This window comes from Rhinatrema bivittatum, chromosome 1 (genome assembly GCF_901001135.1).
Source record: "Rhinatrema bivittatum chromosome 1, aRhiBiv1.1, whole genome shotgun sequence".
Taxonomy (NCBI): Eukaryota; Metazoa; Chordata; class Amphibia; order Gymnophiona; family Rhinatrematidae; genus Rhinatrema; species Rhinatrema bivittatum.
The window spans coordinates 215,352,935-215,374,394 of NC_042615.1; the positions used below are offsets into that span (position 1 = coordinate 215,352,935).

General features: G+C 40.9%; 1 protein-coding gene across 1 annotated transcript in view; it reads right to left on the reverse strand.

Annotated features, from left to right (window-relative positions):
* Positions 1–21,460, reverse strand: part of ABLIM2 (actin binding LIM protein family member 2) — a 431,671-nt gene that overhangs the window by 149,126 nt on the left and 261,085 nt on the right. The window contains exons 12-14 of the mRNA XM_029591702.1: positions 13,466–13,564; positions 5,686–5,787; positions 4,611–4,664 (exon numbers count right to left, since the gene is read on the reverse strand). Of these exons, the coding sequence (XP_029447562.1) occupies positions 4,611–4,664; positions 5,686–5,787; positions 13,466–13,564 (255 nt within the window). The remainder of the gene's footprint in view (positions 1–4,610; positions 4,665–5,685; positions 5,788–13,465; positions 13,565–21,460) is intronic.

The window sequence follows — 21,460 nt, forward strand, 5'->3', positions numbered from 1 at the left end:
TTCAGGCAACAGCCTGCATCGTAGGTAGATAATAATCATAGACTCAGAAATGATTACTAGCAACACCCACACTTACACACATATCAAAATGAAAGCCCCAAATCCACCATTCTGGCATAGTTATTTTTCAACCAAAGAACTGGTCTGCGTAATCTAAGGAATTTCAGTTGTCTGGAAGCAAATGTACTTTCTAAAAGTGGCACGACAACATGCTGAAGGGGTAAAAAGGAACCTTATTTAAATGGCTAAGCATGAGAAACTGCTTTTATGCAAAAATGTACAAAAAAACAACCTTCCATTAGTTATTTTAATTTCTGTATTATCTTGGAAATGTTTTGCACTCTATCTATCTTTCTATACATACATACACACACACACACACACACACACATATATATATATATATATGTATTTAGCCCTGCACAAATCTAGATACAGGAACAGGGGCTTGCTGGCATGATAATGAGCTATAGCATCATGCCTTCTAGGTCCTTCCTGCATGGGGGGAGGGGGAGGGGGGGGGGGGAGATCAGAGGGAGGTGATATCAGTTTTTCAAGTTCCTTTTCTCCCGCCTTTGGGACTCTTTCGCCCAATCACCATCAGCAAAAAACATCACACTGACATGAAAAATGTTAAACAAATAAATACTGGTTTCTGATGGCAGGCACACCAAATCCACAGTGTACACTAAAGATTAGTGCACAAATGATTCAATAAAAGACGTCCAATAGCAAGAAAAATAAATGCAATCTCTCACAAAATGCCAAATATTGCACACCCTAGCAGATAAGCTTTCTGGGGCAGGAACCCTCCTCTTTCAGCTCTCCCCTGACCCCTGTTTCTGGATGCAGCTCTCCTTTTCTCTCTCACTGTTCTCTTCCAAATCCCACAGCAGATACATCTCTGGCTGATTCTTTTTCAACCTTCCTCAGCTGTACAAGTCTCTCTCTGAATTCTCACCAAGGACAATCCTCTTTTTTTCTCCAATCTTCTAAACCACTCTCTTTAGACATGAAGAGTAGAGACTTGCATCTCTCATCACACATCCTGTCGGGAATTTCTCCAAGACCCCCAAGACACCTCTTCTCACTTCTGGAACCCTGCCCTTGGGCTCCAGCCACTCCCCCAGTACAGGAACAGTTCTCCTGACACCCCCTCTGTTGAAAGAGGCTCCCACTCCAGGTCTTTTCCCTGTGGAGGGAACCCCCCCCCCCCCCCCATTCTTCTCTGTTGCAAGAGGTGATGCAGCCAGCACCTTCATGTTGAAAAGGCACCTTAAGTCTCCCCTGTGCTCACATGCACACAGTTTATTAAACCTAGGACATCTCCTACTGGGGAATGTCTAACCTCTCTAAAACACCTGCTCAGCCACTCCATTCTGATATCACTCACCAGGACAGCGTCTGTGTGGATCACTAGCAAAGGGCTTATACAAACACACGCACATTTTGGGACCAATGCACTACCGTGTGCAGTGGCTAGCGCATGGTTTAACAGGCGATTGGATGCGCATTTTGGATGCACATCCATAACCCCCAATGCAATACAGGGATTAGCGCGTCCAAAACGCGTGTCCAAATCACCACGTAGATGAGTGCTATTAGCTATTCCATACGATGCAAAAAATTTCCCGCATGACCAATGCAGATTTAAGGTATGCCACACTCAAGGGCGCATTGAAAAAAAAGAAAAATCCTGCTTTCTGCAATTCCTCCTAATAGTATTGTAGCAATACTAAGTAGGAGGAACTAAATAAAGCAGATTGAGTGTCCATTTTCCCAACCCACTTCACAGCCACCTTTCCTGTGTGCCCAATCCTGAGAGGCACTAGGGGCACACACATTTTCCCTGGCACTTCCTTTTTTGCGTGACCCCTAATTTAAATATTGCATCGCGCGCACTGGAGAGGTGGCTGGGCCATGATCCATCCCAGTCACTATGACCTCCCACCGTCCACCCGGTATCTAAAACATCTTCCTGTGGCTTCCCAGCCTCCCCTAGCATTAAGAAAATTCAGGCAACAGGGGGGTCCCTCCTACCGGCAACACTAAGGGGTACCTGTGCTAAACTGGAAGGGACAAAGAAGACAATTTACCTTATTATGCTTAGTAATGATGGTATGGTCCCTATCCCGATGAGCATTTTATAAAAATGAATCTGACAAAATACCTGCATGCTTACACATTTGAAAACATAGGGGTAGATTTTAAATGCCCTGCGCGCGTAAATCCTACCGGAGCGGCCTCGGAGGGAACGGAGCCAGGCTGCGCGGCTCGGCGCATGCAGGCTGCCGATTTTGCGCAGCCTTGCACGCGCCGACCCCGGATTTTAACAGGTATGCGCGGCTACGCACGTATCTATTAAAATCCGGCGTACTTTTTTTAAAATCAGCCTCACAGTGCAGAATCTGATATACAAATGAAATTACATTTAAATGTCTAGCATTTTGAAAATTGCATATATACTTGCAAAATGAAGTCACACTGCTGCTCTACCAATTTAGCTGGACAATTAAACTTAGGGATCCACTGAACTTCTATACTGGGACAAGGAATTTTTCAAATAAGGGTAGGTGGAAGGGGGAAGACCTTGATGGTTTATGCCCTTATTTCAACAGTACTTGTACAACTATGGGTTCTATACTCCTTACTGCCCTCTAACTCAGTGTTTCCCAATCTTTTTAAGCCAAGGCACACCTACATTAACAAAAATGTTGTCCAGCACAGGCAGTGAGGACATGGAGTAGACTCATGGTCAAAAGAAGAGCAAGGGAAGCAATCAAAGCCCCGCCAGTCTCTTCTGAATTTTAAAACAAAGGGAGAAAGGTGGGAAGAGACACACATGAACCCATCACAGTGGGCCAGCTCCCTTTATGTACAAGTGCAGGGAAAAAGGAAAAGCTGGTGTGGTGTGGGAGCAGAAGCAGTGGAGGAGCTCTGACAGTCACGTGCAGCAGCCCAAGCTTAGATACCTTGGGCTGCTGCACGTGACTGTCAGAGCTCCTCCACTGCTTCTGCTCCCAATGCTCAAAGGCTGATGCAGCAATCTGAGCATTAAAACACGGGGCACTAGATTTCAGTGCACAGTTTTAACACTCAGATGACATTTTTTTTTAAACTCCCAGTGCAGCAAATTAATGATATGCTAATGCATCTGGAGTTTAAAAAAAGTGCACTCCCTTTATAGTCAAGGAGGGGGAGCATCCCTGTCAGGCAGATTGTGCAGTGGCACTTTGTAGATAAGTAATGAATTATCCGGGTAAGTGGCAGTAGCAAATGCCACTTAGTCGGATAAATACTGACTTATTGCAGTGACCTGTACCAGATAGGCAAATAAGTACGAACTTAACTGGCTAAGTGACAGCAGCTAAACTCACCAAATAGCCATATAAGTCAGTATTGGACAATTTTTAAATTTTTTTCTGCTTTTTTTTTTTTTTTTTACTATTTTAAGTGCTAATGCAGGAGAGCTGGAAGCTTAACTCCATCTCCGACCCTAGAGTTAAGTTTTCAGCGCTAAGAAAATCCTGGTCGGGCCGATGCATTGCTCTGCATCAGGGAGTAATATTTAATGCCCTTATTTGCATGGGATTTCCATGAGGGTGATAAGTATTACTCCTATTTTAAAATGCTCATTTTGGGGTAGATTTTCAAATGTACGCCCGATTTTATAACATATTATAAAATGGGGGTCAATGCACGCAAGGGGGTGCACAATTGTGCACCTTGCGCACGCCGAGCCTGTGCCGAGTCACGCTGCCTTCCCCCGTTCCCTACCCCACACTCCACCTTCCTTTCCCTTCCCCTACCTCCCCCGCCCTTTCCCCCGCCCTTTTTCTTTTTTTCCCCTTTTGTTTCCAAACTTACTTCAGCCCTGGCACACGATCCACTGCACAGCAGCAAATGGCCGCTGTGCCGGGAGCCTCTGATCCAGCCCCCGCATGATGCTTTAATATTTGCTCACTGAGTGGTTCCGCTATCTAAGTACACATAATATTGGCAAGATTAAATAATAATGGTTAACTTTCCAGAGCTTGATAAATCACTGGCAGTATTTGGCTGTGGAGCACTTGAACTGATATCAGAAGATCATTCTAATTACACACTACAACTCAGAGAACATGCAAATATCTAACAACATACAGAATCCCTACATTCAGTCATTTTCAATAATGTTACTCCATGAGGCAAGTGGAATAAACCTGATACATTTTTCCTGCACACTTCTTGGTTTATGTAGACAGAAAAACTTATGAATATGGAATTGGCATACTGCATATCCTACAAATGGTAGATCATTGTAAAAATAAGGAAATACTTAAGTGATAATACCAGGATTGATGCTTTGCTATATAGAAACACTGCAGGCTTAGTTATGCATGAATTACTGACCTACACTTATGAACGATATACAAGGCATGGTAAATTTTTGTTAAAATAACTTTCAGGGTAACAGTATTTTTTTTCCAAATATGAGTGTTCTAGAATGGCTCTAGTTTTCTAGCGACAGCTTTTTAATGTTAACATCTCAGCAATGTGTCTCTTTTTTTTTTTTACATCAGCAACAGCATGCAGAAGAAACAGAGGAACAAGAGAGAAGGAGACTGTACCATGCTGTCTGTAGATAGGGGGTTTCCTATAGATGTTATCTTTTACGCCAGTTTCTGAAGTAGAGGAAAGAAAAAGGAAAGTTTGTAAGAGTGAGACACACACTTCATCCTGCAAAGTCCTGGGGGTAATTTTCAGAAGGGTTTACACAGATAAATGCATTGCATGTGTATAAGTGGGCTTTTGAAAACTGCTATAATAAATGCAACTTTTATGCACATAAATCCTTTTGAAAATTACCCCTGTAATGTTTATTTTCAGTCAAAATGTAGCTGCTGAAATCATTTATTCCACTTGCAGTACCTGTTATTAGATTGCAACATGACAAACATTAAATAACATGAAACATGCTGGCTAGCTTGATACGATGGCATAGATCAAAATGGCTGCTAATAATACTCATATCTTCTTCTTTCTCAACTGCATAACAAAACTGGATATATCAGATGATTTTGGAAACAAACAACTTCATTTATAAGCATTTCCATAGGCTAACATTTTTATTCACCTACTAAGAAAGTATATGTGCTAGAGAAGTTTTTTTCTATTGAAAAAATCTCAGATCAGCCGTGGTCATGAGGTCAGAGGTCTGCGTTGACAAGCTGGAGGCTAGGGCTTCATTCCCCACTCTGACTCCTGTTCCTCAGGCTACCAGGGGCCAAGCATGGTCGACCAGCACCAACAGCTCTTAGGAGGAGGATTGGACTTTTGTGCTACGGCAACCTCAAAGAGCAGTACTGGAAGTATCTGCTTAGCAAGGCTCATCCTGCCGCCCTGAGCCGTAAGAAGTCAATGAAGGAGCTGACCAGTAGGTATGGAAATAGAGAAAATACCAAAAGCCATGCATAACAGCATTCCAGTTAAAAATGGCTGGGAAGAAGAGAGGAGGAAAGCCTTTGCAAGGCAGGGAAAATTAAAAAAAACCTTAATCAGAGGCATTATTTCATGAGAATTTAGCAGCTCAGATGTCAACTGTTCAGGAACAGTTTTAAAAATGCTCATACAGCAGCACAGAAACCAGGAAAAGAGAATAAACGGTTGCAAGCAGTTAGAGTTAAAAGCTAAGCAGATGCCTACCTGGGATATGGAAATGCCTAGGAGCCTGCTGATAGGAAGAAGGTGAAGATTTGCTGTCTGAATACATGGATAAGCTTGGAGTGCTCCGACCACTTTCACTACCTCCAAAGGGAAGAGCAAAGAAAGTAGAAAAAAAGAAAGAAAAAATGGGAAGCAGAGTAGAGTATTTCAAGCATAAAAGCTTACTCAGAATGACTTGCTAATCCAACATTATTTTAAATAAACATATGCATGTAATACACTATCAATTTAGTTCTACTGTGTTGCGGTTAACAAAATAGCTTGCAAACTGGAACCTTTGTAGTGCCTGATAACTTTCAAAAGGACCAACAAAAACACACCGTACTACATGGGAGAAGAAGCTTTTGCAGTCTTCTCCGAAGTTCACATGCCAACAACATATTCCTTGTTGGTTCTTTACAAGGTTGGCAATATCTACAGACATTCCAGTTTTCTCCAGAACCAATACAGCTACTGGTAACCTACAGTAAAGTGAACTAAAAAGTGAATTTAGAAGAACAACGCTGCTACGTTACACAGCCCTTCACATATTGAAAAGGGGCATTATCTAGAACCTTATGTGCCCAAGTGTCTGAGCCCCATTAAATTAGCACCGCTGTTATCAGAAAGCAATAAATACAATGGGCAAGGTCTTGAGTCAGAGGAACCCTATAGATGAATGGATAAGGAACAAGATAAGAATTTCTAGCATATGGCTACAAGGTGAGGGGTAGAGATGGGGGCTATAAAATATTGAAACAGCATCAGAGTGGAATTTAATTTACTGCTGCTCATAATAAATAAATTGTGAAGACGTGCTCTTCTTATTAAAGGCACATGAAGAGAAATAGAAAAGTATTCAAGCGTGGTTCGTTCTTTACAATATAACATTATTTCTATTGTGAGACATTGGAAAGGTAGTCACCAAGAAATTGTAAGTGTGAGATGTAAAATGTATGTCTGTAGTTGATGTATCTCATGAAAAAATTAAAATGGAGTTGGTGGGAATAAGGTAAGTCTACAGCTAACCAGTTAATTGCCTTGCCTATGTGCACAGTAATATTTTAAAGTAGCTTAGGGCTGTTACTGTTACTGAGATCAATTCCTATTAAACTGTAATTAAAGCTTATTACTTCTGTACAATGCTTTATTTTCTAGCAAATAAGGTTGGATTATCAAGCCATGAATCTATAATGCCATAGCCAAGCTGATACAAATAAATCTAAGATAATTTCTTATCTACTAATCTGTTCTATAATACCCCGGTTTAGGGTGCCATATAAATGTATAAATAATGTATTCTACTTTAGATGGAATTTTTGCACACCCCCCCCCGCAGTTAATCATTTGCACCTGTTTTATGGCATTATACTAAAGCCTGACAAACATAAAAGCAGGGCACTCCTTTTTGAGGAACTTCCAATTTAATTATCTATTGCAGCACTGAGTGAGAGGCAGCTAACTATGTCAATGTTAGTATAAAACAGAAAGCTGCAGTGCAGAAATTGAAGTTGGACATGGAGTGCATCTACTGCTGGTTAGTGATGAAGGAGCCATAGCTTGTCTGCAGGAAAGGGCAGCAGCTCAGGTGCCTAGCTGTGAACAAAAAATATCAGATATCCAGAAAACTAGTTTCCTCCAAATAACTCACACCACAATTCATATTCCTCAAAAGAGATCACCAATACACTATTTCTCTTAAAAGGTGTTGGGGAACAAGAGAGATCTGCTGGAAGAAAAGCAGTTTCTTATCTTAACAGTAACTAGTTGAAAGAGGGACAACGCAAATGGGAACGCCTTGCTCCAAATTCAAGACAACTCATTGTTCGGTATTCCCATTAAGGGCTAATGCATTTTTAACTCAGACAGACTGGGTTACTTTAGCAGGGACTGCAAGCATCCGTTTTTGATTAGCACCAGCAGAATGGTCATGTTTGCCACAAAGCCCTCTGCTGTTGACTGGGCTTAAAGCTTTCTGGCATTACCACTCTACTGCTGTTAGCACAAAATGGAGGTTTGCAGCTGCTGCAGCAGTAAGCCTTCATCGGGAGTTTATGGCAGCTACACATGGAACTCTGGTTTACAGCTTTATCATTTAGTTAAAAGCACAGAAAAAGTAGTGTGGTGAACTTTATTTCATTCAAGATATCCCAAAGGAAAAACTCTTGATATATTTAAGGCATGCAACAAGATATAATAGAAGAAGGAAAGTTACCTCTTTAATGACTGTTGATTAGACTCCAACCAAAAGTAATCAAGGCTGCATCTGGCAACAGCATGTAATGCTGAACATTTAGGGCCTGATTCACTAAATCTTATATCCCATAAACACAGAATGGGGAAAAAAAAAGCCTTAGTGACAATTGCCAACTGTGGCAGCCAAAAAGGAGCTCTCACATCTAGAGACAGAGAACAGAGTGATGTCAATTGTGTCACCTATCACTCTCTGGAAGGAGTCAGTAGACCGTAAGTGCAATTTTGCATGCTGAGCATGTTAGTGTATATGGCAACTGGTCATTTCTCGTGTGTGTGAATGTGGGCAAATGTTTATTGTGACATAACCAATTGTCCTTCATTGTTCCATCTTTGATGTAGGCTGCATGTTGTGCCTTTGCTGTGGTTTGGCCGACTTCCTGGTGGGTTTTTTTTATTTCCTTGTTAAATTGTTGTGATGCCTCTTGTACTCGCGCTTGTGGGTTTTGTACTAAGCTTAGCACTTATTGTCGTGTTTGCTACAAAGTCAGCTGTCATATCCATTGCCTAGCAAGTCTCAATGCTTTCTTGGCATGATGATGCATTGCTCTCAGATATTGTTTCCTGACTCATTAACATGCTTCGGCTGCCCATCTTGCAAACTTTGATTTAGTCGTTGTCTATAAGTAGAGTTACAAGTTGATCTAGTCTTGGTTTTACCCAAATGTGTACATGGAGAATTAGAGATGTGGTTCTCTTTTTCTTAGAGATATAAGAAGTATAACTCCATGCTTGTAACAGGTCAAAACCAGGACTGACTCAGTTTGTTCCCCTTAATATAGAGCTATATGATCATGCTATCTATGAGATTTTGCTTTAAAATTTGTACCCCGCCTTTCCAGCCAAAAGGCTGCTCTAAGAAGCAACCAATGTAAAATGTAAGCTAGCATTTAAAGAAGGATTTCATTAGTAAGGAAAACTCGTTTTCCTAGATCCCATTGGAATGCTCTGCAAATCTGGAAGGACATATGGAAACATGATGGCAGAAAAATACCATTTAGCCTATCTAGTCTTTGCATCCATACCAAATATTCAGCTTTACAATCTCTACCACTCCCTCAGAGAGCCCCTGTGTTTATCCCATGTCTTCTTGAATTCAGATACTGTTCTTGTCCCTACCACCTCCAAGAGGAAGGTTGTTCCATGCATTCAGTACCTTCTCTGTAAAGAAATGCTTCCTCAGATTACATCTGAGTCTACCCTCTTTCACCCTCATCCCATGACCCCTTGTTCTATTAAGGAGGTATGCATGAAAACCTTGGAGATATTTAACTATCTCTGTCATATCTCCTCTGTCCCGCCTTTCCTCCAGGGTGTACATGTTTAGATCTCTATGTCAATTCCCATATGCTTTAGAATGAAGACCACTGATCATTTTAGGATCCACCTCCTGGATGTAATGTTTGGCTGATTGTGGGCTGGTCCTGCAACCGGCCACACTCACACAGGATGCCAACATGCTGTTCGCAGCTCTCTCACTGCCGCCCTCCTTGGGTGCGCACACATCGCTGCTTGCCTCATATATGCCCTGCAGCAGGAAACATAACTCGGTGCCTCCTGATGATGTCAGGCCCTTTGGGCCATTTAAACCCAGCTGGATCCCTGGATCTTTGCCTCAGCAACAGGTCCTCCTGCAGCCTCACAGTGGGTGTTGCTTCCCGTGTGTCATGTTGCCTTCCCGTGTGTCATGTTGCCTTCCCGTGTGTCATGTTGCCTTCCCGTGTGTTATCTTGCCTGCCTTGCTCGTTCTTACCTTGCCTTGCTGATACCTTGCCCTGTCTATCCTGCTTGTCTTTTGGTCCCCTGTGCCTTGCCTTGTCTGTCCATCTCTGCCTGACTCCTGGTTCTGACCCTTGCTACGGATTCTGACTTCTCTTCTGGACTGCCACCTGCCCTGACCTCAGCTTGAACCTCGACTTGCCTGTCTGCTGACTGCCCCGACCTTGGCCTGGACCCAGATACCATTTGCTTGCAGCCTGCCCTGTTCACTGTCTGACTGCTCCTTACAGGACTCTCACCTAAGTCCTGAAGTATATTTATTGTGTCTTTTTCTTTGTTGATGTACTATATTTTTATTATATGTGTTTACTTTGTGAGCTGCTGCGTCCCTTGGTATCGGTGTCATATAAATTCTAATAAATAAATAAACATGTGGGGAACGGGGCTGGTATAGGTGAAATCCCGATCCAGTCCTAGTGCAGTGAATCCATCTGCTGTCAGCGTGGAACTAGTACAGGGTGGGCAAACCTTTTTTTTTTTTTTAAAACAGGGGCACATTACTGGTTACGCACATAACATATGTGCGTAACCCCCGAAAAGCTGCCCCTTCCACCCCCTGCATGCGCCGAGCCTATCTTGCATAGGCTTGGCAGCGCGCGCAAGCTCTGGGATGCGCATAAGTCCCGGGGCTTTCCTGGGGGGCGTGTCGGGGGGCGTGTCACGGCCGGCTCGTCATCGGGGGGCGTGGTCACGGCCTCCGGACCAGCCCCCGGACCGGAACATGGCGCGCCAGCAACCAGCCGGCGCGAACAAGTTACACTTGCCTCAGGCAGGCGTAACTTGTAAAATAAAGGTGGGGGGGAATTATTTAAGGCTGGGGGGTGGGTTAGATAGGGGAAGGGAGGGGAAGGTGGGGGGGCCGGAACGGAGGATGGCTGTGCGGCTCGGTGTGTGCAGGCTGCCGATTTTGCTCAGCCTTGCACGCGCCGACCCTATATTTTATAACATGAGCACGGCAGCGCGTGCATGTTATAAAATCGGGAGTAGATTTGTTTGCGCGAACAAATCTACTCCCGCGCGCACCTTTTAAAATCTACCCCATACCCTTTAGTGATAGAACCAAAGCAATAACCAAACCAATAAAAAGAGTAATTCAACCAAATAACAAATAGAATAACATGAAATAGTTAAAAACTCATAGGAAAGTGTTCCAAACACCCATACAATGTTTTCAAACAGGCATATCAAATAATATCCAATAATTACAATTAGTAAGGATTTTTAAAAATTCCCTGTCTCCACACCTGGGAACTTTTGATTTCCAGATATCCTGAAATTATCATGGATTAATAGGCAGAGAGGAAGGGGGGTTGCTGCACACACATATGTACTCTCTTCTCTCACCCACCCACACACATATATATGCTCTCTCTCACCCATACACACAATGCTCTCTCACCTACCCACATACACACACACACACACACACATGCACTCACTGTCATTGACTCCCTCACCTTCCCCTGCCCCAGGCAGGCTTCCATTCAATCTTATACCCACAGACAGATCCCCAGGCAGGTACCCATTCATTTTCTCTCTCTCACACACACAGTCCCCAGGCAGGCACCCATTAATTCTCTCTCTCAGGCACACAAACATATCCAGACTCATTCTCACACACCACAGACCCCCAGGTAAGCACCATTCATTCTCTTTCTCACATACCACACACACACAGATCCCCCCACCCATTCAGGTACCCATTCATTTTCATACACAAACAGACCCCAATGTAGACACCCATCCATTCTCTCTCACACACACACACACACACACACACACACACACACACACACACACACACCTAGGCAGGCACCCATTCATTTTCTCACATACACATTCAGAAACCCCCAGGCATGTACCCATTCAATCTCTCTCTCTCTCTCTCTCTCTCTCTCTCTCACACACACACACACACACACACACACACACACACACATTCATACACAGATCCCAGGCAGGCACCCATTCATTCTCAAACATACAAAGACTCCCAGGCAGGCACCTATTCATTCACACACACACACACACACACACACACACACACACACTCTAACAAATCCATACACATATACACATACACAGACTCCCGGCAATAACCCACATTTATTCTCTCTCACATATACATGCATACATACATACACACCCACACCCAGGCATTCTCCCATTCATTCTCACACCCATACAGAGACCCCCCCCAGGCAGTCTCCCATTCATTCTCACACCCATACAGAGACCCCCCCAGGCAGTCTCCCATTCATTCTCACACACACACACAGACCCCCCCCCCAGGCAGTCTCCCATTCATTCTCACACACACACACACAGACCTCAGGTAGGCACCCATTCATTGTCTCTCTCACATACATACATAGAGACCCTAGGCTTGCACCCATTCATTCTTCTCAAACACTCACACACAGACTCTCAGGCAGGCACTCATTCATTCTCACACACATAGATCCCCAGATAGGTACCCATTCATTCACACAAACACACACACACTCATGCCGGTGCAAGAGTATTAGGCACCTTGGGCAAAACCTCTGCCTTGCACCCACTCCCCCCCCATTGTGCCTCTGCCCCCATCATGCCACACCCCTCCATCATGCCGCCCCTCTCATTGCATCACTCCCCCCCCAGAACCAGTCATTGTTGTCCTCTCTGTCCCGCGGCTCACTGATGATTTCCACTCTCCCACCCAAGCAGAGGAAGCATTGGCTCAGGTGACTTACCTGCAGGCTGCAGCGTCTTTTTCCTCAGCATAGGCAGGCTAGGCAGCTACTCTGCTTCTTCCGTGGATCTGGTTGGTGGGGCGCAGAAGGTGGGGTGGGATAGGTTCGTGGGGGTGGGATAGGTCTCTTCTTTGCAGTGCCCTGCTACACTGCTCCTGTTCCACTCCTCCTCGAGTGCACACACAACAGATAGCACGAGCCTCCTTGCTGTGTCTGTGCATTCGATTACAGCCAGCCTTCTGTTTGCGGCGGCGGGGGGCGCCAACTCACCACAGAAGTTAAGCATTTGCAAGGGGAGTGAATCGCTGAGAGAAAATAATCATTTAGGGGCCAAGGCTGACTCGCTGAGAGAAGCCTTTGAGCTGGTAGTTGGGTCAGGTGAGGCCGGATGGGGCGCTGAAATATCTTGCCAGCTGCCACTGCTGTCTCTTCTCAGCATGTCAGTCACCCAGATTAATTGATTTGCACTGTGACTGCCACTATGCTGGCTGGTCTTGCTGCTGCGGCTGCTGCCCCTGGGACCCTGGCGCCCTAGACAGCCGCCTAGTTCACCTAGTGCTTCCGCCGGCCCTGACTGTACATCTTAAAATAGCATTAACACTAAGGTTAAATGGAAGAGACATCAGTGCTGATACACTCAATAAGATTACAATGTTGATACACTCATTAATAGAAATGACTTAAAGGCTGGCAAGCCATGGTTGGGTTGAGTAGGTCTCAAAGAATGCAATGACTGTTTTGTAACCACCTGCCAAATATACATATCTTTGGTGGCTGTTACCACACAATCTTATTGACATGACTAATAAAAACAAATTTTCCATCTGATAACATTTAACACTCATTGAAACAGATCCTAGGAACCACATGGCACAACAACAAAGCACTCACGAGAGTTAAAGACAAACTTTACCCAATAGGAATAGGAAGCCATGCTTGCACAAACAAGAAATCCACATACATTTTGAGATGTCTACAGGGATCACAGCACAGTTGGCATTCCCAGACCTTACCTTTGAAGAAAGGGATGTAATGATGTCTGAATGTAGATGTAAGGCTTGGGTGTTGGGACAGGGAGAAGCAGCTACTGGTACCAAGAGTGTGAGTACCAGCTAGGGGGCAACAAAGAGTAAGTAGCTATTTAGTACACTCACTAGATTAATGCAGCATTCCTAGAATGATAGCTACAGTATGTATTTCATACTTTAAAAATAAAATATGATATGCAAGTGTTTTGGGTTTTTTTGAGACTCAAGAACATTTTTTTTACATCTGACACTGAATTTATTGCTTCTGAAAAATTCTTCATCACGCGATGAATTTTTAAACTAATTATATCTGTACAACAAAAAAAATATCCTCTGATTCAGAAACAGATGAGAAAACCTCAAAAAGCTACAATATAAACACACTGAAGACCATTTATAATTCACGATCATATGATTTGCTGGGTCTTCCTTTCCCATTATTCATCATGGCAGACACATGGGTTGCTTAGCATATCATATATATGCATAAATATTGAGTCAACTAATCTAATCATCTTATCCGTGATTACATATCAGTTTCAAGACTGGACCTTGGGGTTCTGTGTAGCAGAAAAATCTCTTCAACTTTATGTAAAACATATTCCACTTTCACGGTCCAAAGTTTTGATATTGTGCAAGTAATTGCAATCAGAAATTCACAATATCTAGATTTCTCTGGACAGAAAGATAAACTTCATTCTGAAGTGTTAAGACTTTCATGTACATATTTGAAAATAATCCAGCAGATTCGATCAATAGTACTAGTTAGATTCCTCAAAATATTAGCTTGCCTATTTCTTTTTTAGAGAAGTCTTACTAGTAGGTATCTTTTCAGTTTATCCTGTTTATTTCTTCAATTTTTTTAAATATCTTTTTTTTCCATGCTTTATGTTTCAAAATTTCCTTTGCTGAGTTTGCTCTTTAGTTTACATATTTTTTGGGATTTTAGATATATTCACTTTTTCCAAATCCAAGCTGAAGGCAAATTACAATTCAGGTATTATGGTTTTTTCCCTATCCTAGGGGACTTACAATTTAATTCATACCTGAGGCAATACAGGGTAATGTGATTGCTTATCCAAGATTACAAGGAGCATCAGTGGAGAGGTGGGAATTAAACTCTGGTTCTCAGGTTGCTGCTCTAACTAGGATACTCCTCCACATCAATGTGCTTTGGATTGATGTCTGTATGGAATTCTGATAAAGATCAGTGCACTTATTTATTTACATATATAACAAGTAATAATTATTTACATATATAACAAGGTGGAGTATTTGGATATGTTAAACCCTAACAGCTCCTCAGGAAGGAAATATAAATCAGAAATAAAAAAAATGGATTCTTAATTTATTTTAGAAAATGTTCTTGCCACTATTGCAGATTTAAATGAGATGAAATGAAAACCATTTTATAAAGAATATACAGCAAAAATAAAACATGAACTATAAACTAAGGCCTAGATTCATAAAAATGTTATACATTACAAACTTAGGGCCTCATTTACTAAGCATTTTTTCCAATAGAGACAGAATGAGAGAAAAGCCTTAGTAAATTAGACCCTTAGATTTAAAGCCCTCTGGGGATAGGGAAATATCTAAAGTACCTGAATGTAATCCACTTTGAAGCGCTGAAAAAAGTGTGAAAAGCAGAATATAAATCTAAATAAATAAATAAATTTGGAGGGGGGGAGAGAGAGAGAGAGAAAGAACCTCTTTATAAGACTTGCATATAAGATAACTATTTATATCACTGTAGGAGGGCCAACTAGTAACTCAAGGTGAGGTTTTGGTGGTGGTCTAGGGTTTTGGGGCCTGTTTTACATTCACAGTGAGATATACGAACAGCACAGTATACATTAATGAACATTTGATGTGATAAGGAATGGGGAAAGGTAAACAAAGATGAGATTTCTAAAGTGTACTCTCTCCCTAGTTTGATAAATTCTCATGGGCTATCAAATTAGGGTGAAAGTACATTGTAGAAATCTCATCTTGTGTACCTTTCCCCATTCCATATCACATCAAGTGTTCACTGATGTGTACTGTGCTGTAGGGATGTGAATCGTTTTAGGACGATTAAAATTATCGTCCGATAATTTTAATATCCTCTTAAACCGTTATGGAACACAATACAATAGAGATTCTAACGATTTATCGTTAGAATAAATAAATAAATAAATAAATAAATGTGGGTTTTAGGGGGTTTTAATGTGCCGGTTTTGCGATTTTTAGATTTTTAGATTTTTCACGATTTTTTACGATTTTTCACGATATTTTACCCCCCCAAACGGCAACAATACGATTCCCTCCCCCTCCCAGCCGAAATCGATCGTTAAGACGATCGAGGACACGATTCACATCCCTACTGTGCTGTTCATACATCTCACTGTAAATGTAAAACAGGCCCCAAAACCCTAGACCAGTCCCAAAACCTCACCTTGAGTTACTAGTTGGCCCTCCTACAGTGATATAAATAGTTGACTAATATGTGTGTCAAAGACTCTCTCCCCCTTCAAAAAACCTTGGTGTTTTTTACATGTAGCATGTTATAATGTAAAAACCAATAAAAATAATAATTAAAAAAAATGGGATGTGGGTACTAGGGCCAACACATATTTTGATGAATGACCCTGTAAATTTGTAATTGTTAAGAGTTTTGGAAGCAGTTTATTTTCACGATTGTAAGCAGTTATAATAAAAGAAAATTATCAACCAGAATCAGAGGGGTTTATTTGGAAAAATGTATTCATTTTGCAAATGACAAACATAATAAACAATGATAATCCATTGATGCATCATTCAAACACTTAAAACTTCATATAACTAGAAATGTTAGATGTAATCCTTATATACAAGAAATCTAATAAATGTACTTAAGATATGTCATCTGTTGTTTTGTTAATGATATACACTGAATACTTTCTAGCCTACCCTGTCGTTCTTATTATGATAATACACATAGGGGTCAATTTTCTAAACTGCAATAATAAGTTAATACATCACACATAAAACACTAAAATCAGCATTTAACATGCGTTAAAAATGCATTCTTGTGCAATATCATTCATAGCACCCAAAAAAATCAGGCACAATGCACACTAAATTAATAAGATGCAACATATGTAAATGAAAGCAGCTCATTAATATGCGAAAGGCTTAACATTGATCGTGTTAGTCGTGATCTATATTAAGCCACAATAGTTAACTACTCCTCAAGAGGGCACAGTTGAAGGTGTTAGAGTATCTATGGTGCCAAATATTCCTTTTTTTTCTGGTAAGAATATCTATTGTCATGATAGCTGTTATTTGGCAAAAAAAAGAACATTTCTCACTATTTGGTCACAATATCTATTTTCATGATAGCTGATATTTGGCAAAAAAAAAGAACATCTCTCACTATTTATCTTTTCCCAGTCAAAATTAATTTGAGTGAATCAAGCATATATGACTAAAGGATATATGGGTGCCTCAGACTCTCACCGCCTAAACAAAATAAACTTTCATGATTCCTTTTCTGTAAAAGGTTCTCAATTTATTCCTACATATGAAATACTATCCTGTACTCACATTTTTTAGGGTAGTTTACAGTCAAAAGTATCAGTAGGCTAACGTGCCTGCTGATGCTCTCAATACTCCCCTCTTGCAATAAAGGTATAAAGGTGCATGAAACTGAGTTTCACCACGCCTCATGTTAAGAAGTCCTCCTTGGCATTCCTTCTACAAGTATGACACAAGTAACCCCAGTCACCAGCATCCCTCAAGTGGTTTTAACAATTTCTCTATAAAAAGACACGCTCTTTCTCATGGGCAACAAATACACTCAGTACTTCTGCAGACTATCTCAAAGCTCAGTACTTTTCCCTATCCTTTTAAACGTATACACCTTTCCAGTCCTTCAATATTGAATATTACCTCTTTGCTGATGATATCCAACTGTATCAAATTGGAACTGGACTAAGACTAATCAATTGCCAGTCTGAATGACTCTCAGCATTAGTCCAATGGCTCAACAACCACAAACTGAAACAAAACCCATCCAAGTCTCAATTCCTCAGACTAAGCTGACAAGGCCGTCCCTTACTATCACTACCCTCCCTATCAGGAATCAGGAATCTCCTTGCAAACAAAAGATTCAGTATGAAGTCTTGGAGTTTAACTTAAATACAAACTTATAATGAAAACATGCATCTCAAAGGTGATTAGGAACTCCTTCATATACATGTGCTAGTTTGCCAACTGTGCAACTGCTTCAAGAAATACAACCTTGCATTAATTACCATCTGTATTGACTACTGCAGTTCTCTCTCTAAGGACGTCTCACAACATAATCTCAAATGGTTTCAACTCTTACAGATTACGGTTGCTAGAAGTTAGGTTGGGGCCAAAGCAATAAACCACATCAAGCCAATCTTAAGGCAGATGCACTGGTACCCAGTCAAATATAGGATACAATTCAAAAGTCACTTCCTAAATTTCAAATGTATGAATAAACTGGCTCTTGAATATCTCTCCCAGCTCCTATTCTCCTACACTCCCACAAGAGAACTTCAATCATCTTAAACACCATGGAGGAGCAGCCTAGTGGTTAGAGCAGTGGGTTATAAACTAGGAGACCAGGGTTCAAGTCCTGCTGTTGCTCCACATGACCTTGGGCAAGTCACTCTTTTAGATTATAAGCCCTCTGGGGATAGGGAAATACCTACAGTACCTGAATGTAATCTGCTTTGAAGTGTGAAAAGCAGAATATAAAAATCTAAATAAAATGGCCTCCTATCCCTTTTGACATCCATTGTATTGACTTCAGCTGTTATGCCCCCAAATTATGGAATAAGTTACTGCTACCCCTTCACCTTATAACAAGCTACCTTATCATCAGGAAACAAGTCACAGCTTGGCTATTCTGGCAGGCCTTTTTGTGGATTCCATGACAGAGTTTTCCCTTCTTATCTATCTATCTATCTATTTATTTATAAAGACTACCAAAGTTTTTGATCTTGAGACTAATTTATCTACCCCAAAGACTATTAATTATTGATTATTCTCTTTCCATATTTGATACTTGCTTATACTTATACATTTACATTCCTATCTGTCTCTACCCTTACTCTAGAAATTATCAGACAACCAGTAATTTGGTTCATTTTTTACTACATTCTGGACAACCACATAAATCTACCTTGTTTCTTTACCCATATCTGGTTAAGTCCCCTCCTTCAAGGACAGTGCTCCTGCGATGACTGGAAATTGTGATTCAACTGTAACTTTAAATTGTAAATTTAATTGTGATCTGCTTTAAATCTATTTTAGGAAAAGACAGAATATCAAATGCCAATAAATAAATAAATAAATAGAAAAATAGATAAAAATAAATCTGAAACCCTCTGCCCGTGAAGACAACCTCACCATCCAGTTAAAAAGCCAAGAAAATGCTCCCCCTGCACTTCTGGGCCCCCATCCTTCTTTCTATTCTACCCATTGAAGCCCGCTGTGTCAAAAAGGTGCAGGAATAATTCCCAGATATTCATACCCCATTGCTGCTGTCATCTAAAATGGCACCAGGCTGACACAAGACTCCCCTTTGCCCACACATGAGAGAATGGTTATTCGGGTAAAACTTTTGAATTTCACCAAGGATAGACCTCCTTTTTTCAACTTGAAAGAGATATGGAAAGCTAAACTGTAACTTGGTAAATGTTTTTGTGGACAAATTAATCAATTTTCTGGTCAGAAACTTGGAAATTCTGCTATAACTGAGCTCCAGGGCACTGAAATTTTGGACTGTTAAACTAAATTTAGAGGCTAAAACTAATAAACTAGGGGAATGGTCCCTAGTTCAAATAAGGTTCTTTAGTTAAAATTAAATATATTGCTTGCAAACAAGTTTGAAAATCATGTTGAGAATGTGTGAAACACTGGAATTTCACCAGTTTTCAGAGAGTGAAGACCACTTCTGCCCTTGACAGGCGCAAAAGGTAGGATAAAGGTCGGGGGGGGGGGGGTCTAGGTTAGGGCTAGGGGAAGGGGAAGGGAGATTAGTGAAAGGGGTTGGGAAGTTCCCTCCCAGGCCGCTCCGAAATTGGAGCGGCCTGGGAGGGAACAGGGGAAGGCCGCGGGCGTCAGCACGAGCAAGTTGCACTAGTGTGCACTCCCTTGCGCGTGCCAACCCCCGATTTTATAACATGTGCGTGCATGGACGCACGCGCGTTCATCTTAAAATCTACCTCTTTATGTTCATCATTGTCTGAGTTCAAGATTTATGCAACAGCTATTTGTCAGCATTTCACTGAAAGAGGGTATTCATGAGCTATAGTCAAGTATGCTTATACTAAGGCCAGGTGGGAAAATAGAGACATTTTAATCCAACTTGTTTATGTGTCGGTCTGAAGGTCATCTAGGTTGTTTAGTTCCATATTCTCCTCAAATTCATTTCATTCAAAAAATAATAAGGCAACATTGGCCTACATTGCAGTTATGTTCTGCATTTAATTCTCCACCTTTCTCTGCACTGATAACAGCCCAGAATATTCAAGACAGTGTTGTACATTCGATGTTTATATCCACTGAGGTATTTACCAGTTTGGGTCAAGATCAAAATGGATATTTCTCATGTGCCTTCAGGCATTTCAGGATGATGTCTTTCCCTTTTCTGCCCTTTTAGGATATATATTAAAGGTTAGGACTTCATGCACATCTATAGGAGTTGTGCATTTGGTGTGGTGCCCTTGTAGGTAAAACTAAAAGGATGCTTAAGAAACATATGATGAAACTTCATAGCTACATAAATGGAAGAATAATAGAAGTACTTTCAGCAGAACATTATTTGTCAGCTGCACATACATTTGAAGATTTTAAGTTTGCTATTCTTCAAACAGCTAATATGATTATCCACAGGAGAAATCTGGATAGACTGTTATCGCACCATAAACAGAGATGGATTTATACTCTTCGTATAGTGTATCCATTAGGTCTTAATTAATAAGGAGGTTGATTGGAGAGTTTTTTTTATAAAATGGGATTTTTCTTTTCATTTCATTTTTTGCTATTGCTCAGAATTTGCCAACTTATGAGTTTGTCATCTGTATAATACTGTGGCATTATAAGATCAGCTGTTTATGTTGGCCTGATATTTAAAAGTGTGTTTTACGAGTCTTTTTTTCAGTGGCTCTCTAAGCCATTGGACTGTGTGTTTATATATTTTTTAGATATTCATGTTGATGTTAGAACTTGTTTATGATTGGATACTAAGTGTATGATAGTTGAATTTGAATTTTCATTAATTAATGCATATTTTATGTTGGTTTCATTGGGGGAATATTGTTTTGAGGATACTACAAAAGCTGTAAGTTTGATTGGTTCATTGCGTGAACATTTTTGCTATTTAAAACGATGATTGGTTCCTGCCACATTCTCAGCAAATTTTGAGACTGGTTGTCTATCAGCGTTATGGAAGGTAGTTATTTTTGTGATTTTTCATTGCATAAGTCAGATAAGACATGATTTTGTATCTTGAGATATTAAAGTATGGAGTTGATGATTTGGTACTTTTTAAAAAATATTTCATTTATAGAAGAATAGAATATGACAGACTTTTTAGTGTAGTAATGGAGTGCTAGATGATTATAAAGGTGTTGTTCATTCAGATCAAGTCTACAGCCCATTGTGAATATGACAAAAGATATAGTTCTAAGCACTTTTAGTATAATGATACCACTTCATTTTGGGACCATTATTTTTGTTTAACTTCACTCCTTTTTTTGTTGAATGACTACTGGGACATATTGATGGCTGTTGCTATTACTGTTTAATAATGGAAATGATCAATCTTCACTATGAGAAAGCCTTTGGATGGGGATCTCTTTATATATTCTATTTCTGTAAATAAACACTACTTCATTTGGAACCAGAACTGTGACTATGTCTGGACTTTAGGGAGTGAGAGCATTTATAGGTTGCTCTGAGCCTGTTCCTCCAGTAGCACAG